Below are 19,126 nucleotides of genomic sequence, written 5' to 3'. Positions count from 1 at the left end.
CTACCTTGTAACCTTTAAATTCATATTTTATACCTTTGTTGGCAGTATCTTTACTTGATTGCTTTTAATCCACAGAGTAGCAGCTTAATGGCATGACAAATTGTCTTAATACACTTTTAAGGATCAATTCAGACCTTATATTTCCACATAAAGTTTTATCATCATCATCTACTGATTGAACCTGCATAGGAGAAGCTTTACTTCTTCCTGTCCCTCCTCAGCCTAACTCACTCTTTTTTTTTTTTTTACCTTTTTTTTTTATTTATTTATTTATTTTATTTGTTTTTTTTTTTGCTATTATTTGGAAAGGAATATTGTGTTCTGTTTGCAATGAATGATTCATTTTTGCACTGTTCATATTTTTGATAGATTTTTTTTTAAATGTGTAATGTAAACAAGATGTGATTTTATTTAATCCACTGTAAAGTAAATGAAAGCAGCCCTACAGCTCCATGAACACTTTGCTAACTATCAACTCTCCATTAGTGTAAATTGTACAACTCCTGAAACTTTACTCAGTCATAATTTTCGTTTTGTGCAAAAACAAGACACTAGCCTGGGCAAATGCAATGGACCTTTATGTCATTAAATGCCATTTTTAATTCAATAGAATTTGCTAATTTAATTGTGCAAACACTGTTTTCAATGTATTTTTATAAGCATTAGACTAGGACTGGTGTATAGTTTCATTGACTGGGCAGAACTGAGAGGCGTGCCCGGGTTTGTAAGAAGCTCAGCTAAAATGCATTTGGTCAAGTCTTTTTCTAAGCTTGGAGGGCTGCTTATCCATGAAATTTGTTTAACATGGGGGATTTTATGTATGTGTTAATGTAGTAATAATCATTTATCATAACATTATCATAACATTATTATAAAATAATGTCAAAGATGAAAATAATCTTGAAGTTTTGACAGTAGAGGTTTTGAGGCTATACTAAGCAGATGTACAGTTAAGTGTGTGTGTGTGTGTGTGTGTGTGTGTGTGTGTGTGTGTGTGTGTGTGTGTGTGTGTGTGTGTGTGTGTGTGTGTGTGTGTGTGTGACTTTCACACACACGATAAAGCCTAAGGTATTGAATTTGTGCCTATATGCAGAAAATTTTTGAGCGCAGTTCATCGTGTGCTACTGTAAATTGACCTGTTGTAGCTGATGCTTTTGTTAATCTGCTCTGATCACCTCTGGAGCCATGTGACACGAAACCAAAACAGAAAACGAATGACACATTTTTTATTATTTACATGTTTTTTTGTTCAAAACATTGGTACTTTCAAAAAATATCTTTATAATACTGGATGAAATATTCAGTTGAGCCAAATAACAAAATGAGATCGGTAAAGTCCTGAAAAAAATTATTGCTCTATTTTTTTTTTTTTTTATTTAATTTGTTAGTTAGCCCAGTATTGGGTGGGGTTGGGGGGAACTGTTATCCTCAACATTAGGAGCCTCTATTGTATTTTCATTCCAGTCAGTTAAGTTGTTAGTTTTCGTAAACGCTGATAACTTCTATACTCACGCCAGATGTTTGCTTCTGTTGCAGAGAGCAGATGAGCACGGTCGTGACGTCACTGTGCGGGGTTTCCTAGAGAAGTGAACCGTACGGCGTCATGGCGGAGGCCGGTTGTCGGAAGAGCCTGGTCTGAAATGCCAGCTTTCTGCAATCACAGCTGACCGTGGAGCACTTAACTTTGCCTACACCTCAAATTGAAAAGGGGACTAATTTGATTTTTTGGTGGAAGAGGACGACCAGCATTGTACAAGTTCAATTGAACTGAATTATCCGGGGTTGCTCTCCCTGACTGGGAGATAGCTAGCAGGCTATCATAGGATAGCCTTAGCTATTAGCGACTGCTAGCTCTGTGGAGATATAAAAGAAGAAAGGAGCCACGGGAAGGTGGATTAAGTCATCATTTTCATTCGAGTTTCACAGGTAACATAAACAGTGGAGTTACTTATTCCAAAGTTAAGCTGAAAAGTAAGCTAGCGCAGCATGTTGATGCGGTAAAAGCCGCGAGAAGTGAGCGGCGAATGAAAACAAGATGGAAGAGGGTGAAGTTAGGTTAGCTCATTTGTGTTTGTGGGTTTAGTAATGAATAATAAACATGTTGCCCCCATTATGCGGTTCATTGCGTACACAGACATTTGCATTTTTAAATGCTGCCTAGTTGAAAGCAATAGTTATCGGATAAAGTAAGAGAGCTAGCATTCCACCGGTCCAGTGCTAACATAAAGTAGCGTAAAGTTTAGTCATTTTGTTAGCTCTCGTGCTAGCCTCGTGCTTCAGGACGTGAGCTAACACGACTTTCCCTGACAACCTCAGTAAACGCTGGACCATCACTTCATGTTTATTCAGTCCACATTGACTTTCAGTCATAAAAATGTAGGTTTAGGTTGTGTTTGACATATTTTGTACCGAAAATACGCGAAGGTTCAACACAATGTGGGTAGCTATTTTTGTTTCATAAGTATTGTAATTTTCAAATAGAATGGCAAAACACTAGCATAACACATACAAGCTAGCAAACTGCAAATGGCTGTTTGGTTTCGCAAAAGACAGTTTGGGTGTATAAATTATCTTACAAACGTCATCAAAAGCCTCTAGTGCTGGTATGAGAATGAATTTTGCAACATTGTGATTTGACTGTTAGGAAGAAACACCGTTCGGCGGGTTGGATGTGCCTGCATACATTACAGCTAACCCCGCCAACTGCTAATGTTGGCGTATTGAGCTGGTGTAGTGACGAGAAGTGTTACCTAGCGTGATGTAAGAATAAGCGGCTTTGCGCGTGCGCATGTCTACATTCCTGGTTATTGACACTCTGACTAGAAATTGATACAACCATTAATTTCTCCTTAAATCTGACACAAAGCCCTTGTGATACAGAATTGAGGCATGCTTCCCTCCATTCTCTTACTGCAAACTGTGCTTGTCTGTATACTCATGTCTGGATACGAAAAGAGAGCATCGTTTGATAGTGGCTCTTGGTATGCTTCTCTTAATGTTGTAACTATATTGCTTTTAACGCATGAAATGCTTCACACGCTCTGATAAACTACAACAATGAGTAGCTATGTGACAGAAAATGATTGTGAACTTTTTAAAATGGCTAGATGATTGGCTCTTTTATCGATTCGCGCTATGGTGGCATTTTTCGACAAAGCAGCACAACTCTACGGAACACCAGTGTTAGCTTCTTAGCTAGGAGCTAAACAGTAGCCACAGATAGGCTAAAATGACACCAAGTTGACTAGAGGAGCAATAGCTGAAGTAAGTTTTGGCCCCATCAACTGGTAATAAAGTTTTTATGACTAAATAGTACTGACTACGCTTATAATAAACGTGAAAAACACGCTGTACTGCCTAGGCCTTTTAGGCCTCGGATCTAATGGAACAAATGTAGCTGAAGTTACGTAGAGCTAAAGCCATCTCCATAACACCGTATGATCCGTGATGTTTTCCTTGAGAACATTATGAGATATTTAAGCTTTATATAGGATGACACACACCTCTTAGTAAATATATTCTTTATAATTATTGTTCATTATTTAGCGTGAGTTCACGAACACCACACAAGGCAGAAGAGTAAGAGAAACAAAAATACAGTTAACACGTTAAAAAGTATAACACATCGAGGAGAACAAAGAATTTCAACGCTTACAGTTTTGACAATTGTAAAGGGTCTCTTGGGACAAAAAGGCCAAATGTTTCTTTTTATGTTTTGTTGCATTTCATTTCTACAAATATCAAATAGAGGTTTTCTGTTGCTAAATGTTTGATTACTGTAAAAACTTTTCTTCTAAAATCAAGACATGAAGACAGCCGAAATTGTTTCACAACTTAGCATACACGGAGTACAAATGAAATCAGTCTTATTCAAAAATAAAACAGTGAAGTCATCTCCAAGGACAGTTCATGGGTTAAACTTGGATACAGGGGTTAAAGTTAGTCAGTGTTATTTTATTAAGCTGCAAACATACTTTACCATTGTTGGAAACATGATCATTTGAACCTACAATGTGTTGACATCTGAACATTAAAGCAGAGCCTTTTTATTTCCCAAATACTATTTAGCAAACATTATTTATTAAATGCAGCTTCACCAACTGTATCCTTTTTTACAGTAATTCCTAAAGCTTTTTTTGGAATGTCATCATTCAGCTTTTTACTCAGACCCTGTTTACGCTGGAAACACAGTCATTGTTATATGCACCGTGCTTGTTGAGTTTGGCTGATGTTTTTGAATTTATTGTCTTGTCTTGAGTTTTAATAGATTTTTCTAATTAGCACTTATGATTATGACAAGAGTTTTTCATTACTGTTATTGGTCTTCTCTTACAGGTAAGCCACGTCGACAATTAAACTGCAGGTTTGTCTGGGGGAAGTCTATATTCGTGGACTTCAGCATGGCGGGACGCAGTGAGGATGAAAGTGTGAGCAACAGCAGCGGAGAATCAAGGTAAGTTGTCTGCTCATTGCTTGTTAAAGAGCACCAGATTGTTTTTGTTGGTAGGTTCACAGATTTCTTGTGTCATCTAAGATGATGCTGATGAAAAATATGTCTGTGTTTGTTGCTGAACCCTAATCTATACACAGTAGATTGTAGCAGAAAACCTTTGTACCTTTTGTCAATGATCTTTGGTTGTCAGGGATAGAGCATTTTCTTGTCTTGTTTGTTAATAACAAAATAGGGGTGGTGTTAGAAAGTTAGATCTACTGTTTCATTTTATGACATTGTTGTTTTAGTTTTTTATGTGTCGCTGGAAAGCTCTGTTATTTAAGCTTACCTATTAACTGCCATAAAATCCAACTGTTTCACTTTATCTTGTATTCTGTAGCCATATTAATAAAAGAAATACGTATTAACTCACTTTAGTATCCATCTGTCTCTGTGTTTGTGTTTGAGGCCAGAATTGATGCTAAGAAAGTTCAGTTGAAGCTGAACATGAGTATTATATTTATATTGTCAGAACATGTTGGAACACTTTGAGGGATATAGTACAAAACCTTACTCTTGATGTTTTTGAGGATCTGTTAATTTATCTGTTAATTTCTAAGCCACTGATGTGCGTGTGTATGTTTCTCTTTCAATTTTACAGTAATTCCGATGATGAATCCGGTTCTGGATCGGGGTCAGGGTCAGGGTCCGGCTCAGGCTCCAGTTCCAGCTCCTCCAGCAGCAGCAGCCAATCAGGGAGCAGTGACTCAGGTAGTGGCTCAGACTCCGGCAGCCAGTCAGACTCTGACAACGAGAAATCCAAGGAGAAGATCGAACCACCAAATAAGTCAAACATTGATGGAGCTGAGGTATGAAGTGTCCTTTAAAGGTGGATTTATTTGCAAATTATTTTGATCCGGGAATATTTAATTATTTTGATTAATTTTATTTGAACAGGGTTAGCATCAAAAGTCGTTATGCTGCTGAAGCAATCAAAAAAAGATTTAGCTTTTCATTTAATCTGCAGTAACTCTATATCAAAGTCTTTCAAATGTATTGAACTGCTTAAAAAAAACAATTTCAGTGAATAAGTCTGAAAAATGCATCCAAAACTTGACTTGTCTAATCTTTCATGTTAATAATTGGAAAATTGTTCATGCAAAGGTTATGATGATAGTTTTTTAAACTTCGATATTTGTTTTTATATCTGCAGTGACACAACGTCACTACACAACGTCAATTATTGCTTTATTTACATTATCAGTAGAATTTTAGTGTGCCTTGTGCATGTTCATGTTTTCACTGATAATAATGGTCAATGAAAAATCTGAATTGTGAATTCGACTGATCTGGAAAATCATTACATGCCCTACTTAGAGTTCATATGTTTTGACCTTTCACCCAGTTTGACACATTTTTAGAGCCCTGCTGGTGCCACACAGTGGGTGTTTAACTGCGTGATCACTCTTGTCATGTGAAAGCTTATTAAACATGTTCACAGATTTTTGGGCTAATCTTCCACTGTGCTCATTGTTTGCAGTTCTGGAAGTCCAACCCAAGTATCCTTGCAGTGCAAAGATCTGCTATGCTCAGGAAACAACAGCTTCAGCAGCAACAGCAGCAGCAGAGACAAAGCTCCTCTAACAGTGGATCAGATGAGGTTTGTGTCTGACTGATCATTCTTCTTCCTTTTCTGCTCTTTTGAACTTGGGACTCAGCCAGTTTTGGAATAAAGTGAAGTAGTGGAGGCGAATGATGGCTTTTTGGTCAGCGTTTCCTCTTTTGTTATCTTTTTCAGGACTCATCAAGTAGCGATGAATCAGACTCATCGAGTGGATCCAAAAGGAGACGAAATTCAGGCTCCTCTGATTCGGGATCAGGTTCAGGATCTGACAGTGGATCTGGATCAGACTCATCAGCAGAGGAAAACAGCGATGAGACGGCATCAGACTATGAGCCCAGTCACAAAATCAAAAGCAAAAAGCCTCCAACTAAGTAAGTGAACTGTTGTATGACTGTTATGTGACGTGTGGATACAGAGGCTCATCATTTTCCTTGTGCAGAACCATTTAGATGGTGATCTCCTACAAGTGAAATTTTCATCATTGGTATACTTAATGACTATTAAAGGCTATCACTCTGCTGTGTCTGTAATCTTATCTGTCATGATGCATGAAACACAATGTTCTTTTGTATATACCCATCAAATTCCTAAAGGGTGGTTCAGAGCAACAATAAAGCAGCACAAGTCTAACAAGTTCCTATTCTCTTGTTTGCTTCAGGATGAATTTTCGAAATGGAAAGAAAAGCAGTAACCAGAAGAAGAAAAACCAGAAGTGTTCGTCCTCCGATGATGAGGATGAGAACTACAAGAAGGTGGCGTCTGCAGGTCCACGACGACAGGCCACAGTCAATATCAGCTATAAGGAGGACGAGGAGCTGAAGACAGACTCCGACGATTTGGTCGAAGTTTTGGGTGAAGATGTACCGCAGCCTGAGGAAGATGAGTTTGAAACACTGGAGAGGGTGATGGACAGCAGGATAGGACGGAAAAAAGGTGAGGCCTCGAAGATTTATGCTGTTCAGCGTTAGAGACATTTTCATCCTTTTTTTTTTTTTTCGAAAGAATGATAAATAGATCAGCACTTTTCTAATCCATGCCACATACACACACTGATGGTAGAGGCTGCTGTGGTAGGGGACCATCAGTGTCCATTCACTCCTCCAGCTCATACTCCATCCACTGACCTCCACTTCTTCATGTGCAGTCGCTGGCATCAAACCCTCAACCTTCTGATTGAAAGTTTATAACTCTACCACTGATCCACAGCCACCGGCTGACTGACATATGGACTTTGTAACTCAGTATTTCTTTTGTTTTCTCCAAACAGCAACTGGGAGTATAACCACTGTATACGCTGTAGAAGCAGACGGGGACCCAAACGCCAACTTCGATCCCAACAAAGAAGCCGGTGACATCCAGTATTTGATAAAGTGGAAAAACTGGGCCCATATCCACAACACCTGGGAGACAGAGGAGACGCTCAAGTTACAGAATGTGAAGGGCATGAAGAAACTCGACAATTTCAAGAAGAAGGACCAGGAGAAAAAGAAATGGTGAGGGTTTTTTTATATAAAAACCTGTTTTAAAACTTATTTTTAGAGTTTTAACCTGACATGCAGCCACTCACAACTGTTAAAAGGCATTAAAATTACTAAATAGAGATTGTTGAACTCGTTGCTGTTAGTGTAATTTGTATCTTTAGGCCATAAAGAAGAGTCAGTGCCATTTTTGTCTTAACAAACAGCTTAAGCCTCTTCACAAAGACCTAAATTTAAATGTCAGCTTTTTGTATTGCTTCATAAACTGTCCTTAGTTTCTCACTATAGGCTGTTTTTGGGATTCATATTGATTATTCAGCTTTGCACAAACCACCAGTTGGAAGACTGACTGTTTGTGTTAGCATCTTTTTGAACAGCAAGAGATATACATGAATATGTACAAAGGTCTACAGAGTTAACACAGTCTGCAAGTTGCTTGACAGTTATTCACCTGGGGGTATATTTGATCTGTTGCCAAATTGAGGTAACAGAGCTGCATTTTTAGCAAGGAAAGCTCACACAGCTCTTTCCCTACAGGCCATTAATATTTTTTGTCAGCAGACGGTAACTGTTCACACACGTTTTAAAGGTAAACTAAGTCATCTCCCTTAAAACTAACGTGCAATGAAATGGAGCTGACAGAGCAAAAGCATGAACCATTTCTTTTTTCATTTTTGATGAAGTCCATTTATGCCTCAGGTTTTGTTCAAGTGTATCAGAGAAGCATTGTGCTGATTGCTCATCAAAACAGCTGTCATCCTGCAGAACCTGTGTTTAGTATGGTGGTGTTATCCACTGACGTGACCTGTCACTCTTAAGACTTTTCTTCCTTTCTGCCACTTGTGAAAAAAGACAGTGTTATCCTTCTTCATTCTGTTCAACAATAATACCTTGATATATTTTAGATGAATATTTATGCTGTCATAGAGACATGTAATCACATTTTTAACACCTCTGTTAGGATCTTTTTAGTGTCTACGTTTTCCCCAACAAGCTCTAGAAAATGTACCAATGCAACACAAGTTACAGTCTGACTCTAACTTTCTCAATCTTTCTTGTTCTACTCAGGTTGAAGTCAGCTTCTCCAGAGGATATTGAGTACTTCAATTGTCAAGAAGAACTTATGGACGACCTGCACTCTCAGTATCAGCTTGTAGAGAGAATAATTGGTGTGTTTCCTACCCTCTATTGCATTTTCAGAATATATTTTAGATTGGATCTCACTGAACTTGCGTTGCTAAACCGTTCCCTTTGCTTTCTCTTTGAACAGGACATTCGAACCAGAAATCAGCAGCAGGTTACCCAGACTACCTGTGTAAGTGGCAGGGTTTACCGTACTCAGAGTGCAGCTGGGAGGATGGAGCTCTGATCGCCAAAAAGTTCCAGAAATGCATCGATGACTACATGTGCAGACATCAGTCCAAGACCATTCCATTCAGAGACTGCAAGGTGAACAAAAGACAGAAGAAATGTCCTACCAGTATCTCTGTTTGCTTTTCTGCTTCTTGTGATCTTTTTTTAACCCTTTTTTTGTCAAAATTCATATAAACAAAGGTAAGGATGAATAACTAGAACACAGAGGAATAAGTTTCATCATTATTACCTTAAAGAAATTTCTCCCGCTGCCTGTCTTTCATGCATTTTGCTCTTCAACAAAACAAAGTAGCCAGTCAACAAAAATGGTACCTGCCAAGCTGAAACACAGACCTCACCTGCTGCATTCTCTCCAGGTGCTGAAACAGAGACCTAGGTTTATGCCCATGAAGAAGCAGCCATCTTACATCGGAGGAGATGGACTGGAGCTCCGAGACTATCAGCTGGACAGTTTGAACTGGATGGCACACTCATGGTGCAAGTAAGAGCTCAGCGGTCCTTAAAATCTTTGTTTTCATCATCCAAAATTCCTGGCACTTCAGAAACAAATGCATTTTATCCGTTGGTCACAGTCCGAGCTATTCCTGTTGCTCTTTTCCTCTCACAGAGGTAACAGTTGCATCCTTGCTGATGAGATGGGTTTAGGGAAGACCATCCAGACCATCAGCTTCCTGAACTACATGTTCAATGATCATCAGCTGTATGGACCCTTCTTGCTGGTTGTGCCTCTGTCCACACTCACCTCCTGGCAGAGAGAGATTCAGTTGTGGGCCCCTCAGATGAACGTGGTTGTTTATCTTGGAGACATCAGCAGTAGGAACATGGTACGGTGGTCTTAATGCAGATTTTACACAAAAACAAACAGTAGGACATTCTGTGTACCATTTAGATACAAACATATAATCTTGATTTGTTTGTGTTTGTATTTTAAACTTTTCTTTTCACTGTGTGTTTTCCATGAACAGATCAGGACATACGAGTGGATGCACGTGCACAACAAGAGACTGAAATTCAACATCCTCCTCACTACATATGAGATCCTTCTCAAAGACAAGGTTCAAACCCACTTCACTTCACTGCAGATTACTTTCTAAAATACATCTGAAGTGGTTACAGTCATCAGTCATCAGTGATTTTACTCCATGAAAAACATTCGTAAATGTGTCTCCACAGTCTTTTCTGGGAAATGTTAGCTGGGCCTTCATTGGTGTGGACGAGGCGCATCGATTGAAGAATGATGACTCCCTCCTCTACAAGACCATGATCGACTTCAAGTCCAACCACAGGCTTCTGATCACAGGGACGCCTCTGCAGAACTCCCTGAAAGAGCTCTGGTCCCTGCTGCACTTCATCATGCCTGAGAAGTAGGTCATATCAGCTGTTACACACAGACAAAAGATGATACACAGAATGGTTTTGATTCAGTGAGATTTTACGGGCTTCTATGTTCAGTTTAAATCCCCAGTAGTATCATAAAGTCTTCCACAATGCTTTACAATAACAATGGCATACGCCAGGTAATATTACACAAACAAACCTTTCCTACAGACTTGGAAAAAAAAAGAGAAAACTTGCAAAGGTTTTTTATGGTTATTTTTCTGATGTGTGTTCTTTTATCAAGGTTTCACTCTTGGGAGATGTTTGAAGAAGAGCACGGTAAAGGCCGAGACTCGGGCTACACCAGTCTACACAAAGAGCTCGAACCTTTTCTCCTGCGCCGAGTGAAAAAGGACGTGGAGAAATCTCTTCCTGCCAAAGTGGAGCAGATCCTCCGAGTGGAGATGAGCGCTATCCAGAAACAGTATTACAAGTAAGACAAGAACTTAAACAAAAACAAGGATTCTAATGTGTCTTTCACACTCATATTCAAGAGTCATTAACCTCCATCATGTGCGCTCTTGTTTAGATGGATCCTGACCAGGAACTACAAGGCTCTCAGTAAAGGTACCAAAGGCAGCACATCAGGCTTCCTGAACATCATGATGGAGCTGAAGAAATGCTGTAACCACTGTTACCTGATCAAGCCCCCTGAGGACCATGAGTTCTTCAACAAAGCTGAAGCTTTACAGGTCCGTTCCTTTTAATGTTCATATCTTTTTAATTCAGGGGTCTGGAGTCCGGTTTTTCTGTGACTCTGTTGTGAAATAATGAAAAATAATCCCTTCTTTCTACAAGAATTTTAAGGCAACTTTTTGCCTGATCGGTTTTGTACTTTGGGGACTTTTTGCAGAGCAACAAAGAGAGATCATGAACAATTTTTTTATAACAACTAGCAGAATAAAAAGAGCACAGTGGAGTTAAATATGGATTTTGTAGCTGTGAGGAAAATGAAGACTTACAGTTTCTGTTCTCTCCAACAGCAACTGATCCGCAGCAGTGGGAAGCTGGTTCTGTTGGACAAACTGTTGGTGCGTTTAAAAGAGCGAGGACACAGAGTCCTCATCTTCTCTCAGATGGTGCGGATGCTGGATATTCTGGCTGATTACTTGAGGAGTCGGCAGTTCCTCTTTCAGGTACATTCAGAATTAGCTCCCATTAATGCTGGGTAATCTGTGAGAACACTGAACAAATATGCCTCACATGAGTGTCCACTTGTTGTGAAATTAATTTTGAATGATGTGACTTTCTGCAGAGATTAGACGGCTCCATCAAAGGAGAGATGAGGAAGCAGGCGTTGGATCACTTTAATGCAGAGGGCTCAGAGGTGAGTGAAACAACCTGACGACACTGAATGCAGCTTTGTTTGAATTTATGAGGATGTGAACATATGGTTATCCTTGTTTTTGCCTCCAGGATTTCTGCTTCCTCTTATCAACGCGTGCCGGGGGTCTTGGTATCAATCTGGCCTCGGCTGACACAGTCGTCATCTTTGACTCAGACTGGAACCCTCAGAACGACCTGCAGGCTCAGGCCAGAGCTCACAGGATCGGACAAAAGAGACAGGTGAGCAAGTCTTCACCGAATAAAACTCATCATTCCACTTTATGATGATGCATCAAAATCAAGGCAGCTGTTAAACAGATAACTTTATTAACACTTTGTGTGACCCGACAGGTTAACATCTACCGTCTGGTGACAAAGGGCTCAGTGGAAGAGGACATCATTGAAAGAGCGAAGAAGAAGATGGTGCTGGACCACCTTGTTATCCAGAGGATGGACACCACGGGGAAAACTGTCCTACATACTGGTGCTGCCCCCTCCAGGCAAGAAACAAAAACACAGTCACAACATTTTCAGCTCCCTTCCTCACTGTATCAATACGTTGTTTTTAATGTGTTTTTGATTCTCTTAAAGTTTATTGTGTCACTTTGTTGTGTTCTGTCAAACAGTTCGGCTCCGTTCAACAAAGAGGAGTTGTCGGCCATCCTGAAATTTGGTGCTGAGGAACTTTTTAAAGAGCAGGAGGGAGAGGAGCAAGAGCCTCAGGTATAAAGTTTGTTTCAGGGTTTTCAGTACGCAAACCTAGATTCTTTGAGAATTGCATTGAAGTTGTAAGTCATGGTGAACTCTGCTGTGTAGGAAATGGACATTGATGAGATCCTCAAAAGAGCAGAGACGAGAGAAAACGACCCAGGACCGTCCACAGTAGGAGAAGAACTTCTGTCTCAGTTTAAGGTAACGTAAAGCATCCAGAGTATTGTTTCTGAAACTATTTTAACTTATTCCAACAATATTTGATCCTTGCAATAACAAAGTACTACATCACATTTTTCTGTCTTGTGTCCCGTGAAGGTCGCCAACTTCTCCATGATGGAGGAAGAAGAGATTGACATCGACTCCGAGCGCAGCCAGAGAAGCTGGGACGACATCATTCCTGAGGAGCAGAGGAGGAGGATGGAGGAGGAGGAGAGGCAGAAAGAGCTGGAGGAAATCTACATGCTGCCACGCATGAGGAACTGTGCCAAACAGGTACACGAGTACACCTGCAAGCTACATTACAGACTTTTGGGATAAGTAACTCGGGGAAAAGTTCTTGCCACTGTAGTTTTACATCTAGTGTTTTTTTTCCTCTCTCTGTTTTCAGATAAGCTTTAACTCCAGTGGGGGTCGGCAGAGCAGGAACAGACGGTACTCAGGCTCCGACAGCGACTCGCCCTCAGACAGAAAGAGGCCAAAGAAACGAGGACGGCCGCGGACCATTCCACGTGAAAACATCAAGGGCTTCACTGACGCTGAGATCAGAAGGTTCAGACATAAGCAAACATTTTTCAATTATTAGTTTACTTATTACTCACTCCATTTAACATCTCCCTGAAATGTTCACAGGTTTGTGAAGAGCTACAAGAAGTTTGGAGGACCATTGGAGAGGTAAGCAGGTTTTCAGCCGTTAAAGGAGAACACAAAAAAAGTCCTTCGCAGTCCTCTAAATGTTTGTCTGTTCCACTCAGGCTGGATGCTATCGCTCGGGATGCTGAACTTGTTGATAAGTCTGAACATGACCTGAAACGTTTGGCAGACACGCTTCATAACGGCTGTGTGAGAACACTACGAGAAAACCCCTGTGGACAAGAGAAGACCTCAGGTAAACAAACAGGTGTCGCTCATAGATGTTCTCTCAACATAATGTAAAATACACATTTTCATCCAAACAACTTTAAGATTTCTGTTTGAGGATCAGGTTTATTCTGGCGAAACTTAAAATGATGGTTTTCTTGCGTTAGCCCATGAAAACAGTTTTGTGCTGTTGTGATAAGACTGATGTTAATTTTTTTATTTAAGTGTGCAGCTTTGTGTTTGTTGACACATTTTTTACTCTTTACGTGATGTCCAGGAGGCAGGAGAGGGAAGGTAAAAGGTCCGACGTTCAGGATCTCTGGAGTTCAGGTGAACGCCAAGCTTGTGATCTCCCATGAAGAAGAGCTGGCTCCACTTCACAAAGCCATTCCTGCTGACCCCGAGGAGAGGAAGAAGTAAGACTCGCGTGACCTGACGTACAGTGTAACATATGAACATATGTCTGAGTTTTAACTGTTGGTGTGTGTCCGGATAGGTATATGATTCCATGCCACTCGAAGGCAGCGCACTTTGACATTGAGTGGGGGAAGGAGGACGACTCCAGCCTCCTCATTGGAATTTACGAGTACGGATACGGCAGCTGGGAGATGATCAAGATGGACCCCGACCTCAATCTCACACACAAAGTAAGAGCAGACTTTAAAATTTATGAGCCTTTATGTTCTTTAGAGGATTTTTATGTGTAATATGGAATTTAATTTCTTTTTTTAAAACTAAAATACTGAAAATAATGTCCCTGACTGTGTGTGAAAACATACACAACAAAAATATGTCAATCTGATACACAGCAGGACCAGAATCTTAAATCACATCAGCTTTAAGTTGCTGCATTTTAAGTGATGTTTTCTGCGTCCACTGTTGTTCAGCTCCTCCCAGACGACCCTGACAAGAAGCCTCAGGCCAAACAGCTACAGACACGAGCAGACTACCTCATCAAGCTGCTGAGCAAAGACCTGGCCAAGAGAGAAGCACAGAAACAAGCAGGGACAGTAAGTCTCACAGAAATCCTGCCCCTCAGTCTGCGTCTGCACCAAAACTCTGAGATAGTCTAACATGTCTGACCCTGTTTTCAGGCTAACTCACGAAAGAGGAAACCAAGAAGTAAAAAGAGCAAAACTCTAAAGCCATCGAAGGCAGACGAGGTGATGAAGAGCACGTCCTCTGAGCCCTCACCGGAAAAGAGATCAGAAGATGAGGATGAGGTGGAGGAAGAAAAGGTACACTTCACTTTCAGCACTGATTTTTTTCCTGCTCTTTCATGAAGTAAAGGTGATGGGTAACAAGTTTGTCATTTTCAGCCCGTGGTTCCTGTGAAGACACCAAACAGGCGTAGTCGAGCTGAAAGGGTGGTGGTAAAGGAGGAGGAAGACGAAGAGGACGAGGATGAAGACAACGATGAGGATGATGATGAGCCAGAGGAGGACGATGGGTCTTCGTCAGGGGAGAGGGAGGTCAAAGCAAAGGAGATCAAAAAAGAGGTCAAAAAAGAGAAGAAGGAGGATAATTGGGACATTAAGGAGAAGGAGCCAAAAGAGAGGAAAGAAATAAAACCTCTGGAGGTGATTCACAAACAGGAGGAGAGCTCAGAGAAGGTGAAATAATAATTCTACATGTCTGATTTTCTCTTTTGTCATGAATTAACAACTACACAGCAATAGGCTGAGTGTAAATGAATCAAAGATTGTTTTAAGTAATTATTGATCTTTTTTCAGCCGAATGAAGTAAAGACTGAGGTACGAGAGCGGGTGAAGAAAGCTTCTGATGTCCCAGTTCATATAACAGCCAGTGGAGAGAACGTCCCGGTTTCTGAAGAGTCCGAAGAACTGGACCAGAAGACCTTCAGTGTGGTATGTTACATTGTTATTTGAAGGACACACTGGCATCTTTAAAACTCGTCCCAATCCTGGAACGCTGGTGTCCAAAGGATGAAAACTTGCATCAAAGGCTGTTTCAATTTTTGTTCTTAGAGTCTGACATTATTCCAGAGACAATTCCTGTTGAGATCCAGCTTTTTGTAACTCTAAAATGTAATAAAGCTGCTTACTGTTAACTTGCTGTTTATACAATCAGAACCAAGCAGTCTCAGGCAGCTTTTAGTTTTTTTTAACTCCTCAGCTGAGGACCTGTCAATGTCATATGTTTTCTATCTTACAGCTGTAGTAAGTTTGTGTTGACTCAACCCCACCTGTGTTTCATGTTTCAGTGCAAAGAGAGGATGCGACCAGTGAAAGCGGCTCTGAAGCAGCTGGACAGACCAGAGAAAGGACTGTCTGAGCGCGAGCAGCTGGAACACACGAGGCAGTGCCTCATAAAGATCGGAGACCACATCACAGAGTGTCTGAAGGAGTACTCAAACCCTGACCTCATCAAGCAGTGGAGAAAGTTAGTACACACTGTGTCACAGTTATCAAATACAAGTGCCAAACTAATATAAGATGACCGTCAGTCAGGCCTGGATGATAAAACTGTCCCCAAATGATCATCACAAAATCTACTTTTACAACAGAGACGAGATTCAGATTCTTTGCTTTGCTCTCAAGTCTAACAGCCTTTAACCCGGCAGAAATATAAGATAGCACTTGGTACTGATGCTGTTTTTTTCTTTTTGTTAATCAAAGTTTTTCATTTCTTGCAGAAATCTGTGGATTTTTGTTTCTAAATTCACTGAGTTTGACGCCAGAAAACTTCACAAACTCTACAAACATGCCATCAAGAAGAGACAAGAGAACGCTCAGGCCATGGAGCAGAACGCCAGGAATCTGAACACATATGGATACAAACATGCAGGTACGCCAAGTCTCCACCTGATGTATGAGAAGTAAATGTGCAAAAGTTCCCCCTGACTGAGCGTTGTTTGTCCTCAGACATCGAGAGGCTGAAGGACAACTCTCACCAGGACGAGAGCAGCAGAGACAGCTGCAGCTCGGACAGACACCAGCCGTCTGGCAGATTCCACGAGAGCAGCAGCAAGGAGAGATACTCGTCAGAGACCCACAGAAAGACGTCAGGAGGAGGAGGAGGGGACTCAAGGAAGAGGCCGTACCCGTCCTTTAGTAACGGAAAAGAGCACCGAGACAGAGACCACTACAGACCAGACAGCCGGGACAGGGACAGGGACAGGGACAGGGACAGACAGGACAGGTATGGAAATGATCAATGATCATCAAACTTTGTTTTTTAGTGTTTGATTTAAATGAGGAATGACGATGGCTACGATATCAGAAATGTTAGAAATATATAAATACATTTTTGCCAAGTTGACCAATTACGATCTGCATTGTTTCAAAGTTTACCCTCTGTACAGACTTCTGCTGTTATTGTTGTTAAAGATGATCTGCTCCTTTTTGATCCTTTTTGGTCAGTGATCAGGAAATGGCATTGGCAGGTGAGGTAGTGCTCCAAAAGTTGAACAATTTTTCTCAGATCACGGAGGAGAAAACAGCTGATACTGGGAGGCTTACACTATCTTACACTGAAAACAGACGCTGCCAGCATGTAAAAAAAGCCCCTTTAAGTTTTCACTGTCCTGAAAACAGTGCTGAGAGCTTTTACTATTATTTATGCTCAGTGAAGAAGCAGGAAAACCTATTACAGCTGTCAGGTCAAAAATCTTATTGTTTATCATCGTACATCACCAAGTTTCTGGGCACACTTTAACCAAACCAGTCAAGCCAGGAAAGGTGTGAAAAGAATTACAGAAGGATATCTAATATGTGTCGCAGTTGTATTTTTATTTCTTCAACTGCTTTATTGTATCACTCTTATCCTGTTGTGCTTTAAACATTCTTAGTTTTCTTTCTGTGTGTAGAATTTAAAACCTTTGCTTTTCATATTGTTGCTTTATTTGTCCTGTGTTTTTTCACTCTCATCATTTCTTGATTGTGTAATTTATTTAAACGCAGCTATAAGGGATGAATTTCTCCGTAGGATCATCAAAGCATGTTATGTTTTATGTAATATTATTCATTGCACTAAACTGTGGAAATAACAGATGACCTATTGGGGTTTGAATGTGGCTAAGCCGAGGATTAAGGATTCTGAAAGTCCTTCAGGCTGCTACATCTCATTGAGTGTTATCTCACCTGGTCTCATGTTTCCGTGCAGATACTACAATGACAGTAAGCACAGGAAGCTGGAGGATTTCCGCTCCAGCAGAGACCACCGGTCGGACCCCAAGGATCACTCCCTGTCAGACCACCGCTCTTCCTACAGATACCACTCATCAGACTGGCAGAGCGAGCAGCGAGCCTCAGCCAGCGGGCCGCGCTCCCCCCGAGACCAGCGCTCCCCTTACGACTCCCGCTCCCCACTGGGTCACCGCTCACCCTTCGACTACTCGTCGGACCACAAGAGCACACCGGAGCAGATCTGGAGTAGCCGCAAGACATAACAGGAGCTGCAGGGTCTGCGTGTAGCAGCCATAGACTCACACACAGCGAGATGCCTTACAGGGACTGAACCTGCAGCTGTTTGAAGCAGCCGTCACATCAGCGCGGCTCCTCCTCCGCTGCTGCTCATCACCTCGGGAACCTGCAGGACGAGCGCCGGGGAGCGGCTCCACCAGGCAGCAGATAAAAGAATCATATTTTTCTATTTAAGAGTCGAGAGCTGCGGCATGCGTGGGCTCAGCAGCACGCAGCTTGATTTTTGTTATTTTTGTAAACTTTTTTTTAACTCTGGACACAGTTGACCCTGAGTGCTGCCTCATATTCCCGTCAACCCTCGACACTGGATCCTGTCTGACTGTTTCTCTATGTTTGTCTGTCCGTCTGTCTCGATCATGCTACCTTATTTAAGTGTTAACTCGATGAGACGTCACAAGAATCACAGAACAGGTTGATGTAAAGGTGAAGCCACCTGAAGTACCTCATTTACAGCATTTCACATTTCCTGGGTTTTTCTGTTTCCACCTGGTGTGAATTATTTAATAACATATCCTAGATGTAAAAAAATAACCTGGATTTTTTTAGAGCGACTTGTATCATTTGTTTTTTTTTTCCTTCAATAATGCTGTTGTAAATTTTTGTAAAATAGTAAATCAGTGGTCTTTTTTCCTCAGGCTTTTGGGATTTATTATGACTGTACTTTTCCCCATCGACTCAGGCTTTTTGTCATTCTCCAAGTGAGTTTCTGTACTATAGATCTTTCGTTAAATGCTTTCAGAATGTAACTTTTGGTAAAGGGAAAGTTCTTACTCAGTTTTTCTTACTAGTGCTTAGTTCCTTTGTCTCTATGTTGAAATCAGTGAGCTGAGAGAGGCTAACTTTTTGAAATCACCACCTTTTCTTTAAATAGAAGCTCCTGTTAGATCGAAAAACTCTAGACTTTATACATCTTCTTCTTCTTTCCTTACCTTTGATTTTATTTTCTACGTAGGCAATAATAATGTCAATGTTTCTATGCAGCCAAGTATATTTGTGATGAACCAACCCAACTGAATGAAGTCACTGTTACGGTTCACACTGTTGTACATAAATCTCCTCTATATTTGAAAATGACTTTACACTGAAAGTGCATGAATTTTTATGAACGGTTTTATATAGTTGTTTATGAAGCCATTAAAATCAATCCCTGTACTCACTCGTACCAACTCTCCTACACAGTGTCACGTTTTTTATTATGACAAGGCCATCCAGACCCAGTACTGACACTAAAAAGCTCTGCTTTGAAAAGTTTGGAGACAGATTTGACTATAGGAGTATG

General features: G+C 40.8%; 1 protein-coding gene across 1 annotated transcript; it reads left to right on the top strand.

Annotated features, from left to right (window-relative positions):
• Positions 1 to 1,520: 1,520 nt before the first annotated feature.
• chd1 (chromodomain helicase DNA binding protein 1) lies at positions 1,521 to 19,040 on the top strand. The gene is made up of 35 exons (XM_074690133.1): positions 1,521 to 1,926; positions 4,336 to 4,453; positions 5,094 to 5,301; positions 5,973 to 6,092; positions 6,231 to 6,427; positions 6,715 to 6,989; positions 7,324 to 7,549; positions 8,603 to 8,703; positions 8,805 to 8,983; positions 9,265 to 9,389; positions 9,516 to 9,732; positions 9,874 to 9,963; positions 10,082 to 10,272; positions 10,530 to 10,718; positions 10,815 to 10,977; positions 11,269 to 11,421; positions 11,541 to 11,612; positions 11,702 to 11,851; positions 11,963 to 12,111; positions 12,238 to 12,334; positions 12,428 to 12,523; positions 12,641 to 12,817; positions 12,933 to 13,093; positions 13,175 to 13,216; positions 13,297 to 13,430; positions 13,680 to 13,818; positions 13,899 to 14,049; positions 14,290 to 14,412; positions 14,497 to 14,640; positions 14,722 to 15,015; positions 15,136 to 15,270; positions 15,627 to 15,805; positions 16,059 to 16,210; positions 16,288 to 16,564; positions 17,528 to 19,040. The coding sequence occupies exons 2-35, from the start codon at positions 4,401 to 4,403 to the stop codon at positions 17,811 to 17,813; spliced, it is 5,445 nt and encodes a 1,814-aa protein (XP_074546234.1). The 5' UTR covers positions 1,521 to 1,926; positions 4,336 to 4,400; the 3' UTR covers positions 17,814 to 19,040.
• The last annotated feature ends 86 nt before the right edge of the window (positions 19,041 to 19,126 follow it).

This window comes from Halichoeres trimaculatus, unplaced genomic scaffold, assembly GCF_033239565.1.
Source record: "Halichoeres trimaculatus isolate MK-OKI-2021-1 unplaced genomic scaffold, fHalTri1.1 fHalTri1_scaffold_16, whole genome shotgun sequence".
NCBI lineage: Eukaryota > Metazoa > Chordata > Actinopteri > Labriformes > Labridae > Halichoeres > Halichoeres trimaculatus.
Note: the sequence above shows the minus strand (reverse complement) of the source record. Positions and strands in the feature narration are given on the sequence as shown.